This window comes from Caretta caretta, chromosome 12 (assembly GCF_965140235.1).
Source record: "Caretta caretta isolate rCarCar2 chromosome 12, rCarCar1.hap1, whole genome shotgun sequence".
NCBI classification, from domain to species: Eukaryota; Metazoa; Chordata; order Testudines; family Cheloniidae; genus Caretta; species Caretta caretta.
The window spans coordinates 40211077-40230138 of record NC_134217.1 but is presented as its reverse complement, the minus strand read 5'-3'; the positions used below and the strand labels follow the sequence as shown (position 1 = coordinate 40230138).

General features: G+C 58.8%; 1 protein-coding gene across 2 annotated transcripts in view; it reads right to left on the bottom strand.

The window, feature by feature from the left end:
- Positions 1 to 18822, bottom strand: part of CDH15 (cadherin 15) — a 40307-nt gene extending 21485 nt beyond the window's left edge. The window contains exons 1-4 of one of the 2 annotated variants that reach the window (XM_048817187.2): positions 18679 to 18822; positions 2057 to 2218; positions 986 to 1141; positions 101 to 245 (exon numbers count right to left, since the gene is read on the bottom strand). In XM_048817187.2, the coding sequence (XP_048673144.2) occupies positions 101 to 245; positions 986 to 1141; positions 2057 to 2218; positions 18679 to 18732 (517 nt within the window). In that variant the 5' untranslated portion in view covers positions 18733 to 18822. Of the gene's footprint in view, positions 1 to 100; positions 246 to 985; positions 1142 to 2056; positions 2219 to 18678 lie in introns of those variants that run through there. The other variant, XM_075118476.1, reaches the window with a different exon arrangement.
- Between the last annotated feature and the right edge of the window lie 240 nt (positions 18823 to 19062).

The following is a 19062-nucleotide window of genomic DNA, read 5'->3' as shown; positions in this document are numbered from 1 at the left end:
TGTTCTTTTGTGCTCCTCCTTTGCTATGTGCTCATGTTTCTGTGTTCGATCTGTGCTGGGCAATGCCAGGCCCTGGCAGGCTCATAGCAAAGGCACCCACCTGGGACGGCTCCCTCCACCACGTGCCCAGTGAAAATCTCCTGCTGGAACAGGGGCCGGTTGTCGTTCTGGTCCATCACAACAATCTCCAGGTCGGTGGGGTCTTCCAGGGTCGCACCCCCCAGGTCTAGGGCAAAGGCCCTCAGCTGGGCACAGGGCAGAGAACAGGCATCAGCCGCAGCTCTCGGCTCCTTATGGGCCACCGGACAATAGCACACTTCACTGCCAATTAACTGGATCCAGGGCTGTGCCAGTCCCAGCCGCTGCCAGCAGGCGGCACTGTAGGGAACTGTGCTGGAGTGGAGGCCGTAGAGAAAACAGCTTCTCCCAGCAGGAGGCGCTGTAGGGCATGACTGGGCATGCTGGGTCTGGAGAGCTCACACCTGTCCCACACCAGGCTCCCAGCAGGAGGCGCTGTAGGGCATGCTGGGTCTGGAGAGCTCACACCTGTCCCACGCCAGGCTCCCAGCAGGAGGCGCTGTAGGGCATGCGGGGTCTGGAGAGCTCACACCTGTCCCACGCCAGGCTCCCAGCAGGAGGCGCTGTAGGGCATGCGGGGTCGGGAGAGCTCACACCTGTCCCACGCCAGGCTCCCAGCAGGAGGCGCTGTAGGGCATGCGGGGTCGGGAGAGCTCACACCTGTCCCACGCCAGGCTCCCAGCAGGAGGCGCTGTAGGGCATGCGGGGTCGGGAGAGCTCACACCTGTCCCACGCCAGGCTCCCAGCAGGAGGTGCTGTAGGGCATGCTGGGTCAGGAGAGCTCACACCTGTCCCACGCCAGGCTCCCAGCAGGAGGCATTATGTTCCCCCCGCTAGCCGGGGGTGTGCGTGTCACACAGCAGCAAAAGCAGAGGAGGCCGAGCTGCACGCAGGGAGGGGCTCTTACCCGGAAGCGGTCGTTCTTCTCCCGGTCCAGCATGGTGTTGAGGAAGACCTTCCCGCTGAACTTGTCGATGGAGAAGATGCCCAGGGGCTCCTCATCCACACCTGGCCCCTTGATGCTGTAGATGACACCCCCAGGCAGCTGCTTATCTGACTTGATCTGCCAGAGGGACATGTGAAAATAAACCCACAGGGCTAGCAACCTCTTGCCAGGCACCCATCCCCAGCCTGGCCCCCTGGGACAAGTGCAGGCCCAGCCATCCTGGGAGCAAGAGGTCTAGGGGTGGGTGGCTGCCTGGATTGGCCCCTGAGCCACGCAGCTGCAAGGCATTACCAGCAGCCATGGATGCCCAGCACATCACCGGAAGGTGGGCTCAGGCTTGGTGAGGGCGTGGCTCAGTGTGTGTGTGCATGTGTAATTGTGGTAAGGAGTGGGAATGCGATAGTGGATGAGTGTGTGTGCATGTGTGCAATGGTGGAGGTTTGTGCATGCGCGCATGTGTATGAAGGTGGACACGTGTATGTGTGTGATGGTGGATGGGTGTGTGTGCAATGGTGGATGGGTGTGGGCATGTCTGATGGTGGATGGGGGTGCGTGTGCAATGATTGTTCGTGTGTGATGGTGTGTGGAGGTGGATATGACTAGTGGATGAGCGTGTGTGTGATGGTGGATTGGGATGGATGTGTTTGTGTGTGAGATGGTGGAGAGTGGCTGCGTGTGCAATGGTGGATGTGTGTGTGTGCCGTTGTAGATTTGTGTGTACATGATGGGAGGGCTGGGTGTGTGTCTGACACAATTTGGGGAGGGGGGCACAGCCCGGGCGTGAGGGCCAACCTACATCCCTCCCCTATAGCCTGGATGCTGGATGACCCCTGAGGTGAGGAGAAGCCCAGTGTACATGTTTCTGCCCCTGCCATGGCCTCTGGCCTCCCCATGTCTGATGCCCCACAGCTGCCCTTGCCAGGCCGAGCAGCGGGGGAGCCTGGCCCGCACCGTACGCAGCCCAGCTCTGGAGCCCTGGGCCATTGCAGCACCTGCCCTGGGCTGCTCAGGCCGGGCCAGGGCAGCACATACCTGCACCAGGAGGTGGGGGATGCGCTTGTGGTTCTCGGACACGCTGATGGGTGGGATCACCCAGGCCCTCTTCACCCTGCTGGGCCCAGCTCGCTGTCGCCACGGATACAGGACCAGGGGGCTGGCGGGGAGCCCAGCCTCCCCCTGGGAGAGGTTGATGCCCTGTTGGGACAGAGGCTGAGGTCAGGCCATCCCACGGTCACCCCGGCTGCCGCTTGCTGGCTCCCCTGGCCTGCCCTCCCCACCTGGGCACGTGCTGGGCAGGAAGCGGTGGGAGTGGCAGTCGGTCATTCGCCCCACCTGGGTATTTGGTGAGGGCGTGGAACGGGCGATAGCCACGGTTCAGATCCCGGGGCTCAGAACAGAGCCAATGGCCCTGGTATTTCTCTGCTCCCCCTCCGGCGGGAGCCCATGTCAGCTCTGCAGGCTGGGTGCGGTGGGGAGGCTCTGAGGCGAGATCGGTCTCCTCCGCACTCAGGCTGTGCTGGCAGCAGTGAAGGGGGGCGCATGGCTCCAGAGCCTGGGGATGCGAGGCAACCCCACCCTCGCCCTCAGCCCTGCTCCCCGCCCGGCGCTGCTGGTGGGGGCTCTTCCCAGCGGTAAGGCTGCAGCAGCATCTTGTGCCCATTTGGTGCCTGTGACAGGCAATGCCCAGCTCCTCCTGGGGGATTCCCCTCGCCCAGGGTTTCCTCTCTACAGAGGCTTATCCCCTCTCTCCTGCTCCATGGGGCTGCGCTGTTCTGGACAGGGAAGGGCTGCCGGAGGCAACAACACTGCCGGCTGAGAGCACAGCAGGCTGGATGTCAGAATCCTTGAGAGACACCCATAGGGACAGCCCAGCACAAGAACCCCTGGCTATTCTTAGGCGCCGATTGTGGAATTTTCCTGCACGGGGCGCACACGTTGTTACATGCTGTGCACCCAAACAGCTGCCGTCCTGGAAAGGAATGTTAATCCGTACTATACTCTTCTGCTGCTAGGCGCTGGAACTGGGTGCAAAATACCTTATTTTAAGCTACCCTTAGCCACACGTGTCAGAGCATCAAAGGACCGAGAGATGAACACGTCTGGTGTGCATAAGCAAGCTCTGTAGCCAGTCCATATCTGGTACAGAAACACATGACATGGTGTCAGAAGTAAATTAAGAACAGAAAGAAAACAGCAACCACGGTTGCAAACAAAAGCAACAAATCAACAAAGGTTGCAGGGTCTCATACGCATACCACTAAGTCCCAGAGACCTTCAGCATTGACAAACCTTCAGACAGGAGACAAGATTTCGCATTACAAACAAGCCCCACAAAGAAACTGAAGCTATCTGGGTATCTTCTCTAATTTATGCTATGGGGAAGCAGGCAGAGCGTAGCTTTAAATACTTTGACTTTATTGGGAGATAATCACAAAGATGACAAGGAAAGGGGGCTGGCTATGCTAGATGCACAGTTTATACGTCAGAGAAATGGGCGTTACAAAAGGGCACATTTTCCCCAGAGAATTCAAGGGCCAGGAGAAAATGGTAACGAGTTTATAAGAGCTCTGCATACATGAGCTGAAAACTGTGACCTGGGAAATGCAAACCACGAAAAGAGCCAAAACAGGCTGGTTAACTGATTAAAACCCTTTTGCAGCAAGTACAACTGAAGAGCAATTCAGCCTCAGCCACAGATAGCAAAGCACCCTCAGCATGAGACAGGAAACCCAAGAGCAACATGTGAAACATGAAAAACAATAAACTAGCCTAGAAGCTGTTAACAGATGCAGCATGAGCGCCAAAAGTCATTGCCATGCAACTCCTGTGGCAAGGAGAGAGCCCTCCTTGGCATGTTCTTCGGTAACAGATATGGTCTGGTCACAGAGCTTGTTATACGCCCCACACATGTCCAGCCGAAGACCCTTTCATGCTCTGCCAGGTATGGCTGACGTGAACTTAAATAAGTGCCACCTACTGGCTGAACAGTATAATGCAAAAAGAACAGGAGGACTCGTGGCACCTTAGAGACTAACAAATTTATTTGAACATCAGCTTTCGAGAGCTACAGCTCACTTCAAAAAAGCTGATGCTCAAATAAATTTGTTAGTCTCTAAGGGGTGACAGAAGTCCTCCTTTTCTGTTTGCAGATGCAGACAAACACGGCTGCTACTCTGAAACCAGTATAATACAGTTTAGCATTCCATTACGCTCCCAGGCTAAGAGGAACCAATTCCAGCCCACGTGCGCAAGGTGTGGAAAAAGTCTAGCCAGAGATCCGTGCTGTAATACATGCATGAAATATGGACAGTTTGCAGCTGTTTGCAGCACCAAAGCATTCAAGGAGCTGACTCGTATTACAGACAATCAGTTTCCACAGTATGCATCCGATGAAGTGAGCTGTAGCTCACGAAAGCTCATGCTCAAAATAAATTGGTTAGTTTCTAAGGTGCCACAAGTCCTCCTTTTCTTTTTGCGAATACAGACTAACACGGCTGTTACTCTGAAACCAGACAATCAAGAGCCATTGTTCCTGGGATTCTGCCATTGTGATGCCATAGAGCCTGCCTGGAGAGGGCAGCTGAATATTCATGGCAAGACAATTGACTTTAAAATTGACTCAAAATAGCTCTGGAGGGATTCTGATCTGCATAGGCCAGTTCACCACCGAAACAATTCACAAAGACAAAAGCTATGTGTTCAGAGTGCATGTGATCAAAGGACCACAGACCTCCAGCCTTCTTAGCTGCAGCGTGGCAGCCAGGAAGAGCCCACTGAGAAAGGTGGAGCAACGTGTTAGAATATTTTTTGATATTGGTGTTTTGGAAGGCGATCCAGTACAAATAACCCTGAGAGACAATGCCAAACCATAGAGTGTGCATACACCTTGCAGGATTCCTATCCCATTACTTCATAAAGTGGAAAAAGGTAAAGAGACTGGACTGGAGTGGCATAATTGAGAAAATCACAACAGCGTGGTGTGACATGATGGTACCAGTCATAAAGAAAAATGAAAAAATACCTATCTGTGCGGATCTTAAAAGACTTAATGAAGCAGCTGTGGGAGATATCATGGGATGACTTCCTCCCCAAAGGGAAAGCAGCTACAGTGTTCTCCAAGCTGGATGCCTCAAGTGGATTCTGGCAAATTTCTTTAGCCAAATAAAGTGCTAAATGGACTACATTTATCACACCCTTCGGGAGATTTTTGCTTTAGAAGATTACCTTTGGGGATCATCAGTGCCCCTGAGATTTTCCTAAGAAAGACGGCAGAACTGTTACTGAACATATATGGAGCTGTTTTCATGGATGATATTCTGACAGATGGATTTTCGATGGAAGAACACACCAAACCCTCAACAAAATGCTAAGCCTAATCAGTCAGTCTGGGCTCAAGCTAAACAAGGAAAAATGCATTTTCCACCTCTCCCAAATCAAGATTTTGGCACAGACAATAAGGCCAGACCCATTCCTAGCCCCGAGAAAGTAAAAGCAATTTGAGAATTGAATGCATCAGCTAATGTACTAGAACTGAGATGTATACTGTGGATGGTAAATTACCTTGGGTCAATACCTATCAGACCTTTCTACAGTGACAGAACCACTGAATAGGTTGTTGAAGTCCAACCCATCTTGGCTATGGGGACCAAATCAAATAATTGCTTCCAAAAAGGTAAAAGAAATGAACTCATCAGCTCCAGTTCTTCAGTACTACGATGTGAACAAACCCACAATGGTCAGTGCAGATGCGAACAGCTATGGCATGGGTGGTGCATTGTTGTGACAACATGGCTCAGCGTGGAAGCCAGTTGCATTTTGTTCTCGCACACTCACCGAAGCAGAAAAACAACATGCACCGATTGAAAAGGAGCCTGGCAAGTGTATGGGCATGTGAGAACTTTTACAGCTACTGCGCGGATTGGATTACGCTGTAGCTCACGAAAGCTTATGCTCAAATAAATTGGTTAGTCTCTAAGGTGCCACAAGTACTCCTTTTCTTTTTGCGAATACAGACTAACACGGCTGTTACTCTGAAACCTTTACAGATAATAGACCATAAACTGCCTTGTTACTATCATCAGCAGAAAAGACCTGGCTTAAGCATCACTGAGGTACCAGCATCTATTGATAAGGTTCATGCAATTAAAACCAATTGCTAAATATGTTCCTGGGAAAAATCTGGTGGTAGCAGACACTCTGTCACGGAGGCCAGCATCACACTCAACTATCTGTGAGCTCGAAGATGACGTAAAGGTGGCCATGGATGCTATGGATACACATAGACCAGTGTCAGAAAGGAGACTACGCCAACTACAAAAAGTAACCTTAACAGACATGTAACTTCAGGAAGTTCTAAGTAACATTCGGGGCAGCTGGCCCACATGTCTAAAGGACACTAAGAATGTGACAAGCGACTACTTTGTCGTGAATGGACAATTAAGTAAGTCAAATGGACTCACGATTAAAGGTGATTGCATTGTAATTCCAAATGAAATGAGAGGAGAAATCCTAAACCTCATCCATGAAGGACATCAAGGATTAACTAATGCCACGAACAGGCCAACTAGTCAGTGTAGTGACGGGGCATCAGTGAGGACCTGAAGCATCGGCATGTGAACATTGCCAAGCTAACAGACCAACACAACGCAAATAACCTTTAATAACAACACCTCAGCCAGACAGACCTTGGATGGGACTAGCTGCAGATTTATGTGAATTCAGAGGATGTCACTACTTGGTCGTCATGGACTATATTTCTAGTTACATAGAAATAATGTATTTGAAAGATATAACATGTTGCAGTGTTATTGAGAAACTGAAGTGCGCTTTTGCTCACGTTGGTATTCCAGAACAATTAGTGATGGACAATGGACCACAATACACTGCAGCAACATTTAAGTCAGAGGTGGACAAACTACGGCCAGCGGGCCACATCCGGCCAGCGGGACCATCCTGCCCGGCCCCTGAGCTCCTGGCCCGGGAGGCTAGCCCCCGGCCCCTCCACTGCTGTTCTCCCTCCCACGCAGCCATGTGGCATGGTAAGGGGGTGATGGTGGCGTGGGTGCGTGCATGGCGGTGGGGGGGGGTTGGGTAGGGGATCCTGGGGGGCAGTCAGGGGACAGGGAGCAGGGGGCAGTTAGGGGTGGGGGGTCCCAGGAGACAGTCAGCGGACAGGGAGTGGTTGGATGGGTCAGAGGTTCTGGGATGGTCAGGGGTCAGGGAACGGGGGGGTTGGATAGGGCGTGGGAGTCCCGGGAGGCCTGTCAGGGGGAAGGGGTGTGGATGGGGGTCAGGGCAGTCCGGGGACAGGGAGCAGGGGGCAGTTAGGGGCTGTCGGTCCCGGGGGGCAGTCAGGGGACAGGGAGCAGGGGGAGGTTGGATGGGTCAGAGGTTCTGGGGCGGTCAGGGGTCGGGGAACAGGGGGGGTTGGATAGGGTATGGGAGTCCCAGGGGGTCTGTCAGGGGGTGTGGGTGTGGATAGGTCAGGGAAGTCAGGGGACAGGGAGCAGGGGGGGTTGGATGGGTCGAGAGGGCGCAGTCGGGGGGGCGGGAAGTGGAAGGGGGTGGGGGAGCCAGGCTGTCTGGGGGGCACAGACTTCCCTACCCGGCCCTCCATACAGTTTTGCACCCCGCTGTGGCCCTCGGGCCAAAAAGTTTGCCCACCCCTAATTTAAGTTATTCTGCATGAAATAGGAGTTTGATCATATTACCAGCAGCCCACATTACCCACAAGCAAATGGAGAGGCTGAGAGATCTGTACAGGCAGCCAAGAAAATCCTACAGCAGGAAGATCCATTCCTGGCTCCTCTGAGTTACAGATCAACGCCAATAGCAGCTACTGGCTCTAGCTCCGAAGTGGCCAGACATGAAGAGCGTGGCCAAATTGAATAGAAAGGCTAGAAGAGCTTAGGAACACTTTTACAACCGACATCTGCCAGCTCGAGGACGGCTGGATCTAGACCCTCGTGGCCATGTGCCTAGCTCATTGCGTGGAGAAACAGGATGAACAACTCCAGCCGTTGTGAAGGAAAAGAATGCAGTGCCCAGATCATATGCAATCGAGCCAAACAATGGAGAGTTTAACAGAAACTGACGACATCTCCCGTTCGCCCGCCCCAGAAAGACCAGTCAACAGATGGCGGGCGCAGAACACGGAGAACTCAAGGATTCCAAACCGACCCCGGGGAGTCATTGCACAGCCAGCTGGTCCAGTGGTTACGCATTCAGGTCGCGTCGTTAGAAAACCAGTATGAGTCAGAGACACATAACAGCCAGATACATGCTGAGCTGCAAAGACAGCGTGACAGTGTAAATATGGCAAATGGCAGGGACGTAGCACTCAAAGGGGGAGATGTCATGGAGTGCCAAACTGTATAACACTGTGCAGCCACCGGGTGGCGCTGTCGGCAGAAGATTTTATTTTAAGTGAACCTCAGTCATACCTGGCGGCCCATGAAAGGCTCTCAGGATGGACACAACTGGGGTGTATAAGCAAGCGCCGTAGCCAGACCATATCTGCTACACGAGAACATGACAGCCCTGTGCGTCTCTACGCGCCCTGTGCACAACCGGCCGCACTCACGCGTGCCCTCCCTCCACACAGGTGCACACAGGTGTACTCACGTGCACCTTGAGACTCCCATCAGCCCTGGTCAACCACCACAGACCCCATTACCCCTCCCCAGAGAGTCTCCCTCCCTCGCCACCTGCCATAGCACCCTCCGGCAGCCAAGCTCCCCTCCCTCCCCCCAGCACCTCCCGCCCACTGCGATCAGCTGTTTCGTGGGTGGTGGGGAGGTGCTGGGGAGGAGGGGGGAGGAGCAGGGACAGGGTGCGCTTTGGGAAGCGGTTGGAAGTGGGCGAGAGGAGGCGCGGTGGGGGTGGGAAGAGGCAGGGCAGGGATTTGGGGGAAGGAGTGAGGTGGGGGCAGGAGCGGGGGTGGGAAGATGTGGCGCGGGGCGGGGGTTGGGGCGGGGCGGGGATTTGAGCATCCCTGGGGCCCGGAAGAAGCCGGCACTTGTGCCACTTGCCACCCGCAGCCTTTTCTCAGTGTCAGCATCCATCTCAGCCCCTGACCCCAGCGTCCAGGCTGAAACCACTGTCCCGGCAGGAGGAGGCTGAACGAGGCCCTTCCTCCCACTCTGCCGGCGAGTGGCTGAATCTAGAGCAGCTGCTGCCGAGAGATCACAGCCATGCGTCTCTCTGGAAACACAAGAGCCCTTTGTGGTGGGGCCTCAGAGAGCAGCTGCGTGGGCCTGTGGGAAGAGGGGGGCTCTGGAGGGGCCCTTTGGGCTCAGGAAGGATGGGGGCTGGAGGAGGGGGCTTTCTCTGGCTCTCACAGGGCAAAGAGGGGAGGTGCGATTGGGGCCAGGGTCTGGCCTCAGTCCCCCCGACCCAGGAGCCTGCAGACCAAGGCCCTGGCAGCACGGCCGCACCTAGTGATGCTGATCGAGGGGCATGCGTGTCACAGGCATGGTGGGCAGGCAGAACCTCGGGCTGCCGCATCCCTTGTTATATGCAAATAATGGTCCTGGTGGAGAATTTGTGAGCTACCTGTAGGGGGCCTCGCTGGGTCTGTTGCACATGTGCATGATGGGTGTGCTCCTTGCACACTCGCCATGCAGGCTGCACCATGCTTGGATGTGTACTGCCCCCAGACAAGTGCAGCAGGAATTCTGGACGTGTGTGTAACTGGGCACTGCCTGCATGTAGCATGTGAGCTGCAAGCTCAAGCTGTGTGTGCGTGCGTGCGTGTGTGTGTGTGTGCGAGGGAGAGAGAGATCGAGATCCGGGGTGTGTGTGAGAGCGCTGGTGTGTGATGTGTGTGTGCTGCGGGTATCTCTGTGTGTGCACGCGCGTGTGTGTGTGTGTGTGTGTGTATGTATGCCCAGGCCAGTGTGGCTGGGTTTGCAGCAATGAGGCAGTTGCGGGCGCACTTCTGGGTGCCCAGTGCCTGCAAGGACTGGTCGCTGGCCCATCACAGCACCAGACTGAGACCCCCACAGCTCATTTCTTTGGGGCTGAAGCAAATGGCTCCTGCCCCAGCCAGACTCGGGGTCGGGGGCCTCCATTGCTCAGCTGGGCAGGAAGAGGGACCGCACTAATCCTGGGTTCCCACAGGCCCCAGGGGACGGCTGGGGCAGGGAGGGCACAGACAGCATCGGCCCTGCTGGCTATAAATAGAGGCAAGTGCCTGGGTGTGTGCTGGGAACATGCTGCCAGGAGCGCAGGCAGCTGCGGGTGACCTCGGGGCTTAACCCAGGGGGTTTAAGCAGAGAATCCAAATAAACCTGAAGGCGAGTGGAATTCAGGGGGCCCCCGGCACGGAGCCTGAGAGCAGCCTCCAGCTCCCTTCCCCTGCTTGGGGCAATGGGGGCCTGCGCTCAGCTGCCTTGGCAACTCAGAGCCCCCCCCCCACTTAGGGTGGGCAGGAAATTGGAAACACCACCCCCCCCCCGGCCCCCAGTACAGGTATTTGCTGAGGATTCACTGTTCCTGACTGGACCCCACCCTCCCACATGGGGCTTTAAGAAAGTTGAGGGAAGAGAGAGAACAAGCAGCGCTGGAGAGTCAGACGCTGGCCAGGATCCCCCCTTTCAGCTCTGGTGGGGCCCCTCAGTCCTGATCCACAGCCCCCCATTATCCCAGCCCCGTGCCCCCCAACTCTGTCAATGCCCCTCAGTCCTGATCCGCAGCCCCCCGTTATCCCAGCCCTGTGCCCCCCAACTCTGCCAATGCCCCTCAGTCCTGATCCGCAGCCCCCCATTATCCCAGCCCCGTGCCCCCCAACTCTGTCAATGCCCCTCAGTCCTGATCCACAGCCCCCATTATCCCAGCCCTGTGCCCCCCAACTCTGCCAATGCCCGTCAGTCCTGATCCGCAGCCCCCCGTTATCCCAGCCCCGTGCTCCCCAACTCTGCCAATGCCCCTCAGTCCTGATCCACAGCCCCCATTATCCCAGCACTGTGCCCCCCAACTCTGCCAATGCCCGTCAGTCGTAATCCACAGCCCCCCGTTATCCCAGCCCTGTGCTCCCCAACTCTGCCAATGCCCCTCAGTCCTGATCCATAGCCCACCGTTATCCCAGCCCTGTGCCCCCCAACTCTGCCAATGCCCGTCAGTCGTGATCCGCAGCCCCCCGTTAACCCAGCTCTGTGCCCCCCAACTCTGCCAATGCCCGTCAGTCGTGATCCATAGCCCACCGTTATCCCAGCTCTGTGCTCCCCAACTCTGCCAATGCCCCTCAGTCCTGATCCATAGCCCACCGTTATCCCAGCCCTGTGCCCCCCAACTCTGCCAATGCCCGTCAGTCGTGATCCGCAGCCCCCCGTTAACCCAGCTCTGTGCCCCCCAACTCTGCCAATGCCCGTCAGTCGTGATCCATAGCCCACCGTTATCCCAGCTCTGTGCTCCCCAACTCTGCCAATGCCCCTCAGTCCTGATCCATAGCCCACCGTTATCCCAGCCCCTGTTATCCCAGCCCTGTGCCCCCCAACTCTGCCAATGCCCCTCAGTTGTGAGCCACAGCCCCCCGTTATCCCAGTCACCGTTATCCCAGCCCTGTGCCCCCCAACTCTGCCAATGCCCCTCAGTCCTGACCCGCAGCTCCTCCATTATCCCAGCCCACGGCCCCCCCCAGCTCTGCCAACACCCCCTCAGCCGTGACTTGCAGCCACCCTTCCCCAGCTAGTCCAGTCCCGAGCCCCGCGGTGCCCTGAGGCGCTGCTCCCTGGTAGCAGCGGTTGCTGGCCCTGCTGCCATGGCATTTAAGACCCAGGGAAGCCTTTTGCTGCTTCACTGACTCATTCTTCCCATTCTAAGCCCATTTTTGGTAAAAAAGTTGCATCTGGGGCTCTTGTTGTTCTGGGCAAAGCCCAGTGGGGCTGGGAACATGAGTCACAGCGGCTAGGGTCACACTGCCCGTTTCCCACTGCCAGCCGCAGCCTGGGAGCACCGCGCGGCCCCGTGCCCCAGAGAAGCCACCATCCCACCACTGCCACCCCCAGACCCCGCAGCATTGGCGGGGGGCGTTAAAGGGGAGATGTCCCCCGGCAAGAATGCAGCTGGTCCCAAGGGAACCTCCCCCCGAATGCCCTGAGATGAGCTATGCCTGCCTGTCACAATCACCTCTCCCACGAGCGCCACCCAGCCAGGACCTGTGTGCGCAGCACCCAGTGCAACGGGCCCCACCCTGCCCGGGGCTCAGTGGCAGCTCCGAGGGGCTGGGGTGAGCACTCCCTCGGAGCAGGGCTAACGTGAGCCAAACGGACTCGTTGGCCCCTGTGGCTTGCTGAGTGCTGCTGTAATGCAAGCACCGGCTGTGGAAGGTGCAGGGCGCTGAGCTCCGTCTGCGTGGCCAGCGCTGGGAGCGTTCGGGGCGCCTCTGACACAGGAGGCTGCTCCCGAATCCCCAAAGGGGAGGAGTTGGAAGGGGCAGGACATTGCACCGCCCCCCCGCTGGAATGCAGCAGCTGGTCCCCTCCGCGGCACCCCAACTCGCAGCCCATGCGGTGAGGGCTGGCCGAGTGGCCGTGCTTCCAGGGAGTTATTCTCCTGTACTCCCCTGGAAATGGGTGATGGTGGCTGGACAGAGCGGGGAGTCGCCAGCAGGCCGGGGCTATAGGGACGGCCAGCAAGGCGGGGGCCAAGCCCTGGCCAGTGCTACTGTAAGGCATGTAATAACTAGCAGGCATAACGCCCCCGACGCGCTGTCCGGGCAGGGTGCTGCTCCCACGCTAAGCAGTGTCGGGCTGTTGGCAGCGTGTTCTGGGGCCCGGCAGGCTCAGGGCTGTGGGGCCGTCCCCCACCCTCGGCTGTCCCAGGGCAGGCCAAGCTGGCCGTGCCAGACACTCTTACCCGCGGGTGTGTGGGGGGTGCTGTGTGGAATGATGGGGGCAGCGTGAGCTCGGTTCCTGATGGGCCAGTCCGGGCCCCGAGGGAGGCTCCGGTTAGTTCCGCTCCAGAGCTGCCCACTCTGGCAGGGCCTGGCAGCTGCTCCCGCCCGCCCCCATCCTGCAGGGGACCCCACCCGGGGCTGCAGCCGAACAAAGCCAGGGCTGCCCCCAGCGCTGGAGACGCTGAATGGCTGCCCAGCCCCTTCCCCCCAACAGGCTGACTGAGCCATCGCAGTGGGCCTGGGGGTGCTCTCTGGGTGCCCACCCCGCTCCGCTCACCAGCTGGAGCAGGCCGGGTGGGCTGGGGCACTCTGTGCAGCCGCTGGCCGGGAGCCCGCTCACACATTCCCTCGGCCTGGGAGAATCACACAACTGAGACGCTGCAACCACAGTTCCCAGGGTCACAGAGAAGCCATGGAGCCAGGGCTAAGTCCCTTGGCTCCCAGCCCCAACGCGCTGCGGGCCACGGCCGGGCACCTGGCCGGGGGGAGGGTTGCTCCAGAGGAGCTGCTAAGCACACTGGGTTCTGCTCCTCTGGGAGAGGGTGTGCTCCTTGCAGCACAGACATGGGGTGGGGGGAAGGACCCAGTCGCCTCCGTCCTTAGGGCTTACGCACCAGAGATGGGCCCAAAGCCACTGCATGTCTCCTGTGTGCTGGAGAGTCGACACCCACAGGCCAAGGAGGATGGGCCGTGTTTCCCGGCAGGGGGGCATGACGGGCGGCGGGGCCAGCTTTGCAGAGTCCCGTGGTGCCTGTTTAGGGGTCACTATGACGCCCACAGGGTCCTCCCATTGGCATCCGTGTTGGACGGGGCCTGGCCGTGCGCACACACCTGTGGGACGTGTCTGGGGATTAGCCTGCCATGGCAGCGAGCATGGGGACAGCTTGGGCACGCCCCGCACATGCGTGTTGTGCATGGACAAGGGACCCACCCTGCCCGGGGCTCAGTGGCAGCTCCGAGGGGCTGGGGTGAGCACTCCCTCGGAGCAGGGCTAACGTGAGCCAAACGGACTCGTTGGCCCCTGTGGCTTGCTGAGCGCTGCTGTAATGCAAGCACCGGCTCTGCAAGGTAGGAACTGAAATCCAGGCGCAATGGAGGGACGCACACAGGCTGGGGACGTTTCCCCTGGCAACGGCGGATGGACCCAACTTGGAAATGCAGCACCATGAACCAGAACGCCCCCAGCCGCCCATCTCAAGGACGCCCTAAGACGGCCACCACCAGACCTCCAGGGCCCCGTCCCTCCCCAGCCTGGCCCCACGCCTTCCCAGGCTGCCTCATTGAGCTCTGGGGGGTGTCTTTGAGTCCTGGGCCTGCCCTACACCCTGCCTTTGAACGGTGGGGTGAGGCGGTGCTGGGGCCGGCCCGCCATGCGGGGATGCCCAATAGGCAGGGCCATCCGCAGCCCTGGCTGGAGGGGTCAGCACCTCGGGCTGTGCAGTGGGGCGGATGCCACTAGGACACAAGAGGCTGGGCTTTGGCTGCATCTCTGCTCCCCAGCTGGCCCCTGGCCACACCTGCTTTCCTATGCTCAGAAGACCAAACGCCCCCGCACTGGGAACTAAGGCAGGGAGCAGGGGGAGGAGTGTTTTCCCCCCGACAGTGATTCATTTCCTTGCTCAGAAGAGACATTTTTAGAGCTAGCATGAATTTGACCTTTGACCCTTCCAAATATCTGCCACACACGCTCCCCGCTCAGGCCTGTTTGGGCCCAGCTTGGGATTCCAGTGGGACAGCTGGGCAAACACAGCCCCACACTGGCTATAACCACAAGATGCATGGACACCCCTCCCACGGAGACACCCCCTGCCCCTCGCACACTCATACCCGGCCTTGCACACCCACCGTCCCCAGCTCACCAGCGATTTCCATGGTTCCTGCCTGTTAGCCTGGCTTGCTTCATAGCCACCCCTTGCACGCTGGGCGCTGCCAGGGATGGCCGGTGGATGAGGCCCATGGGGCTGGTTATGGGGTCTAGGCAGGACAGTCCTGCCTGCTGGGTTTTCCTTCGCACTGGTACTCTTCCTGTGGGGCCTGTGCTGGCTCCGGGCCCCGCACCAACCGAGGCAGAGAGGAGGTGGCTAGCAGCCCACAGCCACCTGCCCGAGGGAGCTGGCGGGATGGGGCAGCAGGTTGGCTGTGCGGTGATTACACTGGGTACTGTGTTCCCGGAGTGCACAGCCCAGCCCCTGGGAACAGCCCAGCTCCGCCAGTCAGCGGCAGTGCAGGGCGCGAGCCTGGTTCCCACCGCGCCTCCGCTCCCGGGATGGCAGCCCAGAGGAATGCTGGGAATGGGCTCAGCTGTTCCAGGGAGGGCCCTAAGCCTGGGGGTGTATAAATAGCTGCCATCACTGTCCCCCTGGCCGCAGCAGGGAGAAGGCAGCTGGGCCAGGCTCACTGTCCTGCCAGGAAGAAGTGGGGACTCCCCGATACAGGGCCACTCTCTGCAGCCTTGGGCTGACTCTGGGGCCATTTGCCCCCTCCCCCCATTGAAGATATAGGGTATGTTTACAGGGCAGTAAGACACCTGTGGCTGACCCCGCGGAGGGGGAGGGCCAGCCACGGGTATTTATGGGGCTGTAGACATGCCTGCAGAGGCCTCCTGTCATGGTGGCTGCTGGAGAGGATCTGCAGGAGAGGAAGGTGTTAACACTGGACTGGCTGCGTCTGGCCTCACTGACTGGGCAGTTCAGCTTAGTCCCAAGACTCGGTCCCAAAATCTGCACATGTAACATGACAAAATTGGTGGTCTGCAGCAAAGGGGCCAGGCTGGAATGGCAGGGCGGTGGGGGTTGGCGTTGAGGGGCATTGGTGGAGCTGGGTATAAGGGGAGCTGGGGCCTGGGGCAGGTGGAGGGGAGCCTGGGTCGGGATTGAGGGGCACCAGCCAGGCTGTGTGGGGCCCCGCTGACAGCTTTTTCACATTTCACACCTGTCACTGACTCCCTGGCTGTTGCATGGCCCAGCTGGGCAGCATGACGCCCCCATTGCTATGGGGCTGGTGCACCCCCACAACCTGGGACGGGGTCTGTGGTCTTAGCAGACTCTGGAAGCACCTTGTGTCAGGGGTGTGGTGTCCCAGATCAGGAGGAGAGGTGGGTCCCTGGCACATGGTGGGACAGGGGGTGTCATGGGTGGTCAGTCTTCTTTGGCCCTCTTGTCCAGCCACCCCAAATCCTCCTGCCATTTGCCAGCCCTGGCACCATCCTCCGGCCAGCTCCCATCAGGAGGCAACGGGGGGGAATGGCTGGTCCCTCCTGCTCTACGGTGCACTTTCCCCGCTGCTGGGGACAGGTCAGAGTGTGCCTGGTTCAGGCCTGCGCCCTCCCCTCTGAGGGGAACTGCGGGGCTTAGCCAGCAGCTCCTGCACCTCCATTCGGCACAGCCCTGCCCCAGACCCAGCTCAGCAGGAATCAGCTTTGGAAAACACTCTTGGTTACGTTTCTGTAACAACTGCTAGCAACCTGCCATGAGCTGCTAGACCAGATCCCTACGGCTCCACCAGACCCCCCCTTCCCCCCGGTTCTACCAGACTCCCTTGGTTCTACCAGATCCTCACAGCTCTACCAGACCCACCCCGGTTCTACCAGATCCTCACGGTGCCCCACCGGATCCCCACAGCCACAGCTGACAGACACCGCTTCCAGACAGCCAAAGCCCTCCTGCCATGGTTCCTTTGTGCACACGTGTGCATAGCACAGGAAACCCGCATGGCCACAGTGCTGCTGCCTGGGTGCTACCGAGAGATTTTGGCCACATGGGCATGTGCGAGCGCACACGGATCGTCTATGTCACAGTGTGCGTGTGTAAGAGGCACAGCGTGTGTGGTAAGGTGACGGTGACTATCTGCACGTGTGAACGCACAGTGCACGGCTGTCTCTGTGGATGAGGTGACGGCGGATGCAGGCGTGTGTGTAGGTGACCTTCTGATGGGCCCATGCTCTCCGCTCAGGCCAGTGGGGGTGGGTAGCAGCCTGCTGGTGGCTCTGCAGTGCCCACTCCTGCTTCCTGGGTGTGCATCCAGTCGGGGATCAGGAGCCGTGCAGTGGGGCCATGTGGTGCCAAGTGCCAGAGCGGGCTGCACGGTGCAGCGAGGCCCTGACAGCGCCTGGCTCAGCCATTTCCTGGCGGGTGTGTGGGTGTGGGTGTGAGTGAGAGAGAGAGAGAGAGAAGGGGGCTTGTTTTGGCTAGGAAACCTGAATGGAGTCGGCCAGGAGGAAATGCTCCCACCAGCTGTCGGCCCACCTGCCTGTCCATCACCAGGGCACTGCCCCTTCCCCCAGCCGTGGAACTGCTGCCAGCCCCCGGGGGGACTAGCAAGGTTAGCAAATGGAAGGGGCAACCAGTCTGTCATGGGGAGAGAGGGAGTTGGGGGCACGCTGAGGGGTGCTGGGGCCGGGGTGGTGGGGGCAGCAGGATTCTGAGAGGGGATTAATTGCTCCTTAAGCCCTGTGTCAAAGGCCCTTTCCCAGTGGGGTCCTGTCTGGAGAGGAGCCCCAGTTTCTCAGGGCTGGTGCACACACAAACCACTTCTGTGGGGCCAGGACTGTCTTGTTCTGTGTTTGTACAGCACCTGGCACCACGGGGTCCTGGGCACTACCTTTATACACCTAATAATGTACGGCGCCTGGCACCAGGGGGTCCTGGGCACTACCGTCATACACCTAATAACATACAGAGCCTGGCACCATGGGGTCCTGGGCTGTTACTTGTGTGCCTGGGCACAATTAGTAAATCACACATACATACACACATTGCAGAAGCCTGGAACTGGGGGCTCATTCCAGAACCCCAAAGCCCCAGGCACTGAACACACAACAGCTAACACTACTGGGAGGGATGCACCCAGGGAAGGTGGGCTCCCACCAGTCAGAGATGCCCAGACGCTGTGGTGAGGACCCCCAATATGAGACCCTGGACAGCGAGGGTTAAGGCTGCTCTGTCACTGCATGGGGAGGGCAGCAGGCCTGTCATCGGGAGGTGTGACGCCTTGAAAGCCCCTTTGCCCAGATCTGGTTTCACAACAGCATAAACTGCCCAAGAACTGCTGCAGCCTCCCCCCACCAGTCTCCAGCAGCTGCATTTCCCGGGGGAGGTGGTGACCGGAGGCCCCCCTGTCTGTGATATATTCAGTGCATTCAATCCCTTCTCCATAGGGGGGCGCTCCACACAGCCACAGGATGGGCCTGCCAGGAGTCCCCAGAGAGCTGGCACAGAGGGATGAGCCCCCCTCCTCCTCCCAGGCTGGCCATGGGCAGAGGTGCTGCTCCTGCTCCCCCTGAGCTCCAGGCTAGTGCTCCCGGTCAACAGGGTTTCTGTTCTGGGCCCCGACCCCGTCTTCCGTGCTCTGCTCCCCACATCCCTGCTCCCTGTGCCGGGACTCAGCTGTCTGTCCCCCCTCCTCCTTCCCCCAGGCTCTGGGAGCAGGGCTCTGGGCTGAGCATGGTTTTGGGGCAGATTATTTCCCCTCAGGCCCCTCCAGAGCCAGTGGGGATCCCTTCCACACCATCCTGGCTTAAACCCCTCACATCCTCTCCGCGCAGGGGCTGAGCTGGGGCCTGGAGGCTACCAAGCACCCAGCGCCCCTGGGGGTGATGCTGTGGTTTGGATCCCAAGCCCCGGAAGCCCCAAAGCACCGCGAGCCAGAGCGGCTCCATAAACCTGCCTTCGGTGGCCACCGCCCCAGGGCTCGGTGCCACCAGCCACAGAGCCGGGGCTGGGCACCGGACGTCAGCACATGGCATGCTGCCTGCCCTTACCTGAGCCCAGAGAGGCGCCAGGAGGCAGAAGGCGAGAAGGCAGGGGCTTTCCATCCCGGCCAGTCCCCGCGCCTTGGGCAGGGACCGCAGGGCTCGGAGTGGGAGCGACTCTCTTGTGTGGAGCTCTCCAGTCCGGAGCTAAAATAAACCTGGTGTCTGGCTGAGTGACAGCACATGTGCTGTGCGTGCCGGGGGGGTGGGGGTGGATATTAGTGGGGGGGGAGAGAGCAGCTGTCCCCATTACACAGCGCTCAGGCTGGCCAAGGTCAGATCTCACCCCTGCCCACTGCACTGGGGGTGGGGTATGGGCAGGGTTAACACTTTGTGGGCCAGCTCCAAGCACCGGACCGGGACCCCCGCTGGCACTTTAGCCGAGTGCCAGCC